The following is a 10333-nucleotide window of genomic DNA, read 5'->3' on the forward strand; positions in this document are numbered from 1 at the left end:
GTCCCTGTCTGTTAAAAAGTATCCCAAGCATCTCATTCCGAACCTTGTTTTATTTAGCATTGTTTTTATTGGATTTCATGGCAAAAGCTAACCAGCCTGCAGCCTGGAGAGAGGGACTGTCACGTCTCTCTCTTCTGCTTCCTTAAAGAACTTTTATTGCTGCCTGCTTTTCATAAATTCCTGCCATGTATGCCCTTGCACCCGTTAAATCATGTAAGTGCTTGCAGAATAACCAAGAGCTCTGTAATCCAGAGAGCTCTGTGGAAGCTGTGAGTGGCTGGTGAGTCAGGAGGCTGACATCTATTTTCAGTGCTGTCTTTGCTCTGTGGGCTGATGTGGGTTGTGGCTCTGGTTTAAGAATGGGGGGTAGAAAGGGGGTTAGAATTGAGGTGCAGCCCAGTGACTGCTCCTGAGACAGCCCTGTGTGTCAGTGGTGGCTGTGGCTTGTGGCACAGTGGTTCAAGGGGCTGGGGAGCGGCAGGGCATGTTTCACAGAGAGGGGACTTCTGGGTCACACCTGGGTAACGGAGCAAAGAGAAGGGGGTAGGGGATGGCAGAGGGTCACAGCAGCTCTGCCACTGTTTTCTGGCAGAGCTTCAAGTCCCAGATGGCTGATCAGGCATGTCTCCTACCACCGCATCCAGGCCCGCTGCAGTTGCTCCCTTCTCCCCTTTGTTCGCGTGGCTGTGGGAACCTGGCACACGTTGCCTCTCCCAGTCCCCAGAGCTGTAATCCTCTTTTCCCACACACCTCTCCCATAATACACCCACTTCCTGCGCTTGGCTTCCACGGCTGGGGCGGTTTGTCCAGAGGCAAGCACACTGTGTCAGCATGTGTTCACAGCCTGCTCATGCCAGGGTAATTAATACTCACTTTGCAGTTTTAATTTGGGTTCCCTTTAAGTTGAAAGCAGCGTGCTGCGCTGTGCCAGCCTGCCTGGCCAGAGGGAATCTGGTTGCCCTGGCCTCGTGCGAACTGGAAGCTGCACATGCCCAGGGACACACCACACGCCAGGTCTGTGAGAAGCATGGTACCTGAGGTTCCTGTCCCAAAGGACAGCCGGGGCAGCCAGCTGTGATCCCTCTGGAGGGAGGATGTTCCTGCCACACAGGGAGGGCTGCAAAGGGAAAGGTGGGAAGGAAGGAGAGGACAAGGTCTGTACACACAAGTCACTTGTGTACAGACCAAAACCACTAAGGGCTCTACTTGGATGTAGTTGAGAAATTGAGAGTCACACCGTCCCATGCCTGTGTCTGTGCTTGCATGGAGCTCCTCATGCCTGCTCCTTCTCCTGCTCAGGCATGGACAGACCCTGTGGTGTGTGCAGGAGCTGCTGCAGGCAGCCGTTTTCATATCGGGAGGAGAGAAAGTGGGGACAAGACACAGCTCACTAGTAGGGGGGTATGGCTTCATTCACTTGTTCCTAAGAGATTTGTGTGGCCTTCAGAGCGTGATCTTCACTGGGACCCTGGAGTGGTGAGTTCCCCAAGTTGGCCAGGGAGCACTGACAGCCTGCCCCTCTGAATGACCCATCTGTCCCTTTTCATCGTGCCACCTCCTTCCTTCAGATTGTCAGGCAGGCAAAATCAAAGCTTGCAGTCAGCTTTCTAAGAGACACATTTCAAAGTCATGTAAGAGGGAGGAGAAGAAAGGCTTATCACACTCTTGCCAGCAAGGACCCATAGCTGAAACTGGCCAATTTCTGCTTTTGGGCAAGTGACCAGCAAGCATCTGCTAGGCTTTTTGAAGTACCTTCCAAAAAAGTTGAGTGTTGTCTGTCTAGTGGCACCTCTCTAAGTCTGGTAGTTGCCATATGACAAGTCTGCACATACGTTTGAAAATGTTTGATAGATACTGGTTTTTTCCTTTCTAAGAGGAATAGTGATGTGTTTGTAAACTCTTGAACTGCTCTTTGCAATGTGGTTGCATAGAATGAAGTAGGTATTAGGCAGCTGTGTGTTGGTGGAGGAAGACAGGCCTTCCAGTCTTGTAGGGGAGGGTAGTGGACAACACAGGAAGATGGTGCTAACTGCAAAGTTCTGTTTTCCTTGTCAAAAGAGTGTTTGGAGCTGACCTTTCCTGTTTGTGGAAGAGAAGGGAGAAGAGTAGTCTTAAAATGAAGTTCTGTCATGGCCTATCTCTTAGCTATCCCCCTGAAATTAAACTGCGTATGAACCTAGGGGTGGAGGAGAGACCTTCAGGAGGGAAGAGATTTGCCTTTGAAAAGTAATTCTTTGCGCTGCTCCAGGTCTGTGACTGGAGTAAATTGTCAGAGGCCCTATTGGAGTTAATGAAGAAGCAGTTAAATATGAGTTGTTGTTCCACTTGAGGAACTAGTCCTGCTTGTCAGCGACTATTTCTTGAAAAGTGCCTGAAGGAAGACTATAATTGAAAGGAAATTACCTCTCATCAGAAGGTCGCAACACCTAGATGTTAATTAGTTCATCTTGGCTGCCTGACTGTGGTGTATGTATTATGCACAGGAGAAACTGAGGCACAGGGGATGGGAAGTGGCTTGGTCAGGGCTGTGTCTGGAATTACAGTTGTAGCTAGGAGCACACGAGGGTCCCCTTCCCTTGTTCACAGCTGATGGTTTCACACACTGAAGTGTCACCAGTTTCTTTTCTAACCGCTTGGCAGGGGTGAGAGGAAGGAGGATAAAGTGGAATTAAAAGCAGCTTACCTGTAAATGCTTCACTGTGGAGCCCGACAGCCTTTATTCTTTCTGTGCCCTGCCTGAATATTGGTACTACCTTTGGCTCCGTCGACTCCTGGGCAAGGCGACTGTCTCACAAACAGGCAGTATCGCAGGCAGGCATCTGTCTTTGCCAAGGCTCTTCTGGGGATTTATTCCTTTCCACACAGGCTGGTGGTGGGAATCGGATGCGCCTTTACAACTTGCAATTACATGGTGCCTTTCATCCCAAAGGACTTTTAACAAGTGAGTCTACAGACTGCAAAGGGATCAGTCACCCACTGCTGAGAGGCATCCACCACTCGAAGGCAGCGTCCTTTAAATGGAGCTCAGCAGTGGTTCCCAACCGGCGGGGCCCAAGGGTAGGAAAGAAGGTACTCCTGTGCTGGATTGGCCCTGAGTAGGGGATGGGTTGGCAGAGTGCACAAACTGATCTGATCTTGAATCCCGCCAGGATACTAGAGCTCTTATGAAAGAGAACCAAAGAGTATTAAGCAGGGCTTAGTTCTGTATCACCCCTAGCACACCACTCCCTTCTAAGATGTTGTTGTGTTAGGTAACTTCATTTCCCCCCTCCTGTGGGGATTGTCGTTCCAACAGCTGAAAGCATGCTTGGAGCTGTGCTCACTTTAGCTTTGTCCAAAGAAGAGAACCACGCTTCTCTGGAATCACGAGTCCAAAACTGTTATTTCACAATCTGCATTTGGGATACTTTCCCAGACTTCGCAGGGGTAAAGGATGGGTTTCTAGGAGGCGTGTGGGTTTGTATTAGTAGATTTATCCTTTACCTGCTTATGTTTTTCTTGGGCACTTTTTCCTTGCTGAAATGTACAATTGTGTTACAGGTGGATTTATGGAGCAGTTGCCCTTTTCTCTGTTTTCTGAGGGCTACTAACATGGTTGAAATTCTGCATTTCTTCTGTGGTGTCTAATCTCACTGCTCTTCTTTGAGGCACCTGCATCCAGTCGTTATCTGTAACATCTTTAGGTGTGCTGCTTTGTTAATGTGCTTCAGGTATGTTTCAAGCCTGGTTGCCTATTTACCACCTGTATTTAATGGTGATAATGCAGTTGGTGCTTACAGTATGGGTTTGCAAGAGTATATTTGTAGGTGTGTGTACATAAGGAAAGGAGTGTGAGTCCAGGTGCATGCTGACTAGTGTGTGTGACTGAGGCTGTCTGCGCATAGTTGCTTGAAGCATGTGTAACACAAGCTAGCTCGCTTAGGAGCTCGTTTAACTCAAATGAGGCACGTGATGAGGCAGCATGGGTATCTAGATACTGAAACTACCTTCTGCTCCGGGCAGTTTTGTGAGCAAGTGACGAGCTGTGCTCCCTCGGACTGTCCCCTGCATGCTGGTGGAGTTCAAGTCCTGCATGGCTTGAGTTACGAGGTGAGCAGACAAGCAGGGACGGCTCTCCTTGTGATTTCCAAGTTAGGAGGAGGTCTGTGTGTGCACGGAAGGATGTGGACAAGTGACCAGGGAAGTGCATGTCTGCTGGGGAGAACCTGAGGCATGTGAGACCAGGTGAGCATGGCTGTATGTGATGGAGCATGCATCTAAGCATGTGTGCCCTCCTGCCAGTAGCTGAGTGCTTGTATCTCAGGCTGTTCTCCAGCTGCGTAAATACATTGCTTAACAAGTTGAGGGCTCTGGTTAATGATTGCCATTAGTGCAGGACCCATATTAGGCTCCATTTTGTGTGAGTTACCCGGCTGCCCAAATGCCATTAGAGTGAACGCACCAGGCTTCAATGTCAAACGTGAACTGTTTGCACTCTAAAGAGCTTCTGCAGGAGCTGGCCTGGGGTTGCTCAGCAGGGGCCGTAGGCAGTTTTATGGCAAGCTCCCTGGGGTCTGCTGCAGCAGCAGCAACTCTTAACAGCCTTCTGTAGTCAAAGTGATGTCCCAGGCATCACAGGCTGGCGCTGGGCACCCAAGGGGGGAGGGGCGGGCTGGCTAGGACACTTGCCCAGACTGCAGGGAGGCAGCTGGCCCAAGCGACGGGGTGGGAGGGATGTGTTCCCCTCTCTGGCAGCTGGCCCTATCCATTTTCTTTCTGGGAATACATCTACAGAGCTTTGCCTTGTGCTGCTCATCAGAGCCAGACCACCACATACCGTGATCCCAAATGGTGTCACGGACTAAGCCAATCAGGCCTTGTCATCTCTAGAGCAGGATACAAGCTCCAAAGAAAACACGCTCTTCTCCAAGAAGAGAGTGGAGTGATTTGGTGCCAGTGCTCGCTCTTCCCTCCAGCAGGGTCCCTAGCAGAGGTGCTGCAATGTCAGTCATGGGGTAGGTGCAAGACAGTCCTGTTACTGCTCAGGGTTATAAATAACTGCAGAACAGTCAGGGTGTTGCCGTGAATGAGGGCAGTCGCATTCCTGCCTCTCCTCTTACAACCTGCGGTGGGACACAGGGCCCTTCTCACCCTGCCCTCACCTGCTGTTGTGGTAGCTGTGCTGTTGAAAGCCAGCCATCATCTTAGGGCTGCTGGAGAGGTACCATGATGAAGAGGCAGATTTAGGTGTAGTTTGAGCTTTACTTGCAGCTGCCTGACCACCTGTGAATCTCTGCATCCTCCTGCATCTCTTTAAGTCCCTGTCCTTCTCCTCAACCCTTGTTCTGTGCCCACCTCCCTTGCAGTGCCCTGGAAAGGCTCTCTATCCCATACATTGGTCCCAGAAGAGGGCCCAGAGAGAAACCCTAGCACACCTTCCCACTCGAAACCTGGTGAGTTTCGTGGATGACTTTTGTCTGTTCTCTGGACCCGTCTTTTCCCAGCCTCTTCTTCATCTGCCGGCCGCCAGAAATGAACAGATTCAGCTGCTTTCCCTAATCCTGTCTGGCATTTCAAAGTGGAGGGGACTGCCAGGTTCTTTGTGCCCATTCCCTCCTGGCACTGGCAGGGGACCTTCTCTCTTCTGGAGAAGGACAAATGTGCTGATTTATTCTGCCCCTTAGCTTTCAATACGGGTTGCTATGTTACCCTCCAGCTCTGAGGCTTGCCAGAGCACACATCATATATAACCCCACAGCAGGTGGCTATTGAGTAAAGGCCCTTAAATCTGCCTCTCTTGTTTCTTATGCTGCTGGCCAAGGTGTCAGGGGGATGTAGCAGGGCATGATTTGCTGGCTGAAACTCCAGGCACAGCTAATGCCAAGCACCATGTTGGCTTTTTCTATTCTCAAGTGCCCATCTTAATTTGCAGAGGACATACCAACTAGGCAGGAACATGCTGCCCGCATTGGCTTTTAAAGAGGCCCTTTCTGATACGAAGGCTTGCCTCATGGGGTCAAGCAGTGACCAAGATCCTGGAGGCAGATACTTTCAGATCCTGCTGCAGTGACTGCAGCACCCAGGACCTGGCTCAGACTCTTCTGCGGCACACTCTAATTTGATATGACTGTTTGGGTAAACCTGACCATTTACGCAGCTTTCTGGGAAAAGTTGTGCGTGCTTGTCTTGTGATGACAAGTTAAAACCCAGCCAGGATAGAAGCAGGTGGTATCAAAACATCACTTTGTTGTGCTGTTATGTGGTTGCAGCTGTCCGAAAGAACTGATTTTGAAGTGCCAAAATGAACCTCTATCTTAAAGGAGGTGGTAAAGTTGGTAATTATTTCTAAAAAAGCCTAATTCTTTGAGGAACAGTCCATTAGTGCAGGCTGAGCAAGGGAAACCACGGTTTTCTAGGCTAGGAAAGGCCTAGAAGAGGCAGCAAGGAGTCACATAATACCAGAGCCAAGGCCAGATCCACTCTCACTGGATTTTTTTCTGACCTCCATGAAAACAATGGTAAAGCCCTTCCCAGCAGTCATGGAAATGAGATGAGGGTGAGGGGCATTTGCATGAGTTTCTGAGCTGCTGAACTCCCCAGCTTGTGACACTCAGTGGCTCACAAGTATCCGTGGGGAATGAGCTCTGCAGGATCATGATTAAACACTCTGCAGACCCATAGCACAGTGAGACCTCTTCTCCTGGCCAGAGTGTCTGTGAAGCAGCTGCCCCACTGGTGTTTCTTCATGCATAAGGAAAGAAACAAAGTTCCCAAGAAGTAAAAGGAAAGCACTTCCTATTTAACAGTGGTATCACTTCTTTGGCACCATGATCCCTCTGGGATCCACCAGTCCCAGCATAGCCTAGGGGGGAGCAAGCATTTCTGTCATGTCACACAGTGCAGGGAGTGCACGGGTATTTCTGCCCTCCTTATTCTCTATCTGCGCTGACCGTGCTCTGAACCCCAGGAGCAAAAGGGGAGAGAGTGGTCTTTGGTGGCCATGGTACAAACCAAGGCTGTAAGACTTCCAGGTGGGATCTTTTCCTCCAAGCATTTCACAGCCGTTCCTCATTGAACTGTGGAGTCTGGAGCCAAAACTCTGGAGAGTTTCAGTCTGTCTGGGACTTTATAGATTAAGAAAGGGTGATTTGTAAATCCTTACTGGAGCACTGGTGAAAAATTAGACTGAAGAATGAGTCTTCAGAGATGACTTGGTTTATCTCCTTGCTCTAGAAGTGTAGTAGATCCTCCTTCAAGGCCAAGTGAATCTGAATTTAGCTTTTCCATGTGGTACTTTCTGGCAGTGATGCTGTTCTGATCCTGGGACTCTTAAGTGCATCATGGATACCCTTTTTCACTTGGGTCCTGGTCATGTGGATCCCAGGGACCTCAGTCCTAGGGATAGGGGGTACACAAGCTTTTTTTTGAGTGGTAGGAGCAAGGACATGAGCAAAGTGCTTCATTACGTATATTAGTGCTATTTGCTGCAAGTCCAAGCATGACCCTCCATTCAAGGAGGTGTGATTGTACCAGAGAGGGATGTGACAAAGCACTTGAGGCAAGAACTTCACTGTTTGCAGCTTGTCTGAGCGCTGACTTTGTCCCTCTTTTCATTCCCTCACAGAGCATCAACGGAGGCCGCCCACCACCCCACTTTGTGTATGATCCATCCACCTTTGCCTTCCGTTCCCTCAGCACCTTGAAGCCGCTGAGCCCAATAGCTCCAGTGGAAGAACCGTCATGTGCCTACTGAAGGAGTTTCTCCAAAAACCTCAGGAACTATCAACCAACCACCTGCCTGGCAGGGAGAAGGGGAGGCAGCGATACCCAAGGGCATGGGTGGGAGAAGAAGGGGACAATGATACATCTTTGCAATGCAGCCTTTCTGGCAGCAAGAAGCATACAGCTTTGCAGCAGTGCCCGTTTTCATACCTTTGTTGTATCTGAATAGTGGCAAAGGGAGAGATTTTTGTCTTTCAGGGCAAAGCAAACCAGTCAGGTCCGCAAAGCGTGAGGGCAGCCACCAAGGCAATGTCAAACATGGGGATGGTGGTAGTTGAAGATAGCCCTGAGGGGTCCAGGGGCTAGTATGGCCTGCATGGCAGCAGGGATGAGTGATCAGTGTGTGAATCCAAGCCCAGTCAGTTCCCCAAGAGTACCTGGGTCTGCAGTACTTTTCTATAGACCTGACCCTTCTCCCACTTAGAAGTGAGCTTGGGACTGGAAACAGAGTCTGTACAGGGCTGCCCTGCAAAGCAAGAAGATCCCTCTCTGAGACTCTTATAATTGCATTCGCTTCAAGTCCTCTTGAGTGGAAGACCCTAGGAGAGGGAGGTGGGAGGGGGTAGCTGGCACATCTGGCTGCGTGTTCCATCTGGGCTGCTGGCAACTCAGTGACACCATCTAAAATGGGATTGAGATGGGAGGCTTGAGCCTCCCACTTGTGGATTGGATATTAGATTAGAATTCTAGAATGAAAGGTCTGTGTTCAGCCATCAAAGAAAACACAGCATCAGTCCTCCCAGCATCACCAGAGGGAAGAACTTGAGGGTGACTGTGTGCTCTTGGGGTCTCCACTCTGCTGAGGCTGTGTTCTGGGGTATATAGCGCTTCTCCATAGCATTGTTCCAGTACCCTTCTGCCCTAACATGATGCTGAAGGTAACCGGTATCGCCAAACTCAACCATATCTAAAGTCTCCAGCCAACTTTCCACTCCCCTGGTATGCTGGCTTTTAAATTCAGGTAGGCTCTTCTTGTGTCGGTGGAACAGGTATTCCCAGATATAGCATGGAGTGGGAAGGAGGTCTCTGTTTCGTGGCCACCTGTTGGTAGAAGAAAAAGGAAGGGATTTGGGGGGAAGCTGTGGGATGTTTTTCCGTAGACAGTCCTAAGGCAGTTAGGACCATGCTAGGCCTTGCTGCCACTGGAGTTTGAGTGGGATCTGGCCTTGAGGCACGTATGTGTTTTGTGCCATAAGGCAACAGCTAATACAACAAGCTCTCACCTCTCTTGTGAGGCAGAGGAACAAGGCATTTCCCTTGCTGCACATGGTGGAGAAAGTAACCTCTTTGTGTAGGCATTCCCCACCTTGAGCCTGTATCTGGCTGAGTGCAAGGGGGAGCAAGCGGTTTACTTCTTGTCTGGATCAAGAGGAGCAACTGTGAGTAATATAAAATATTTTTTGTTTTTAAATCTGCTCCTGTGTGGAGGTCTTTGATGCTACTCTTTGGATGAGACCAGTGGTCAGTCTGGCTGCCAGTAGGGGACCACACAGTGAGCCAACATTCAGTTTGCTTTCTGGGCCCTTCACTGAGACCCTTGGGGAAAGCCCAAACATCTGAATCCCCCGCCTCTACCCTTCTCTCTCCCTAACTGCCCCTCTCAGGCAGGCAGAGCAGCTGGGCAAGGTGGTGAGGGGACATCTGTCCTGATGCTGCCCCAGCTCTGCCTGCTTTTTGGCTCCAGACTGGCACAGCTGGGCCACCCTCTGCACCAGCACCACCTCCAAGGGGTTGCTTGTGTTTGCTGGTGAAGTACTTCTGGCAGAGCATAGTGGTTCCCTGCAAGAAGTCCCTTTGTCCCACAGAGGCAGATTCCTCTGCCGATTCCTTCTGCCCCTGTAGAGACTCTGCTTATCCTGTTTTGATGGCACACCTCAGCTTTTTAACTGCTGCCAGATCAAGATGACCAGTGCAGGACAGGAAGTGTTGCCCCTTAGACCAAATCCCTGTGCTCAGAAGGGACAGCTGTAGCCTGGTACCTGTCTGAAGAGGCACGTTCCCCATGCAGATGGCTGGGGTGGCAGCACTGTGTGGCCCTGCACCCCCAGGCTTTGCTCACCAAGAGCTGCTGAGGTGCTTGTCCCCAGAGGTGTGTTTCTGCCAGCCCACAAGTGCGGCAGGCTGCCCTCCCCTGGGTGGGAGCAGGCAACAGGGATGTCGTGCCGATATCGTTGCCTTTTAGTACTTTTGTAACTTTTCTCTTGTCTTTTCTTTTTCAATCAGAAGGAAAAATAATAAAAAAACCAAACAAACAAGCAAACAACCCAACAGTGAAATAAAGTGTAACGGCTGCTATATTCACACCGCTGGTGAGTCTCATGTGTTTGCCATCTTCCTGGTGTTTGTGGGCAGGGGTGGAGGGGGGAATGGAGCAGCGTCAGCTATGGCACAGCACTGCCAGACCCAAGCACTCCCAAATCCCAGGCCCTGTCTGCAAGAGAATTTCTTTGAAAACAAGCTAGCAAGAACTTATCTAAATGAATGCTAGGTTCTTTGCATGTAAGAGGAGCTCCCCAAGCAGCTGCTCCCTCTGAGGCTGGCCCTGATATGGTATATTGCCCCTCACCGGTGC

General features: G+C 50.2%; 1 protein-coding gene across 5 annotated transcripts in view; it reads left to right on the top strand.

Moving 5' to 3' along the window:
* The window catches only part of LOC130157582 (uncharacterized), a 58714-nt gene extending 48652 nt beyond the window's left edge, over nt 1-10062 (top strand). For 3 of the 5 annotated variants that reach the window (XM_056357387.1, XM_056357388.1, XM_056357389.1), the window contains one exon: nt 7604-10062. In XM_056357387.1, coding sequence (XP_056213362.1) covers nt 7604-7732 — 129 coding nt within the window. In that variant the 3' untranslated portion in view covers nt 7733-10062. Of the gene's footprint in view, nt 1-5345; nt 5433-7603 lie in introns of all 5 variants that reach the window. The other 2 variants (XM_056357386.1, XM_056357385.1) reach the window with 1 other exon arrangement.
* Nucleotides 10063-10333: the final 271 nt, after the last annotated feature.

This window comes from Falco biarmicus, chromosome 12 (genome assembly GCF_023638135.1).
Source record: "Falco biarmicus isolate bFalBia1 chromosome 12, bFalBia1.pri, whole genome shotgun sequence".
Taxonomy (NCBI): domain Eukaryota; kingdom Metazoa; phylum Chordata; class Aves; order Falconiformes; family Falconidae; genus Falco; species Falco biarmicus.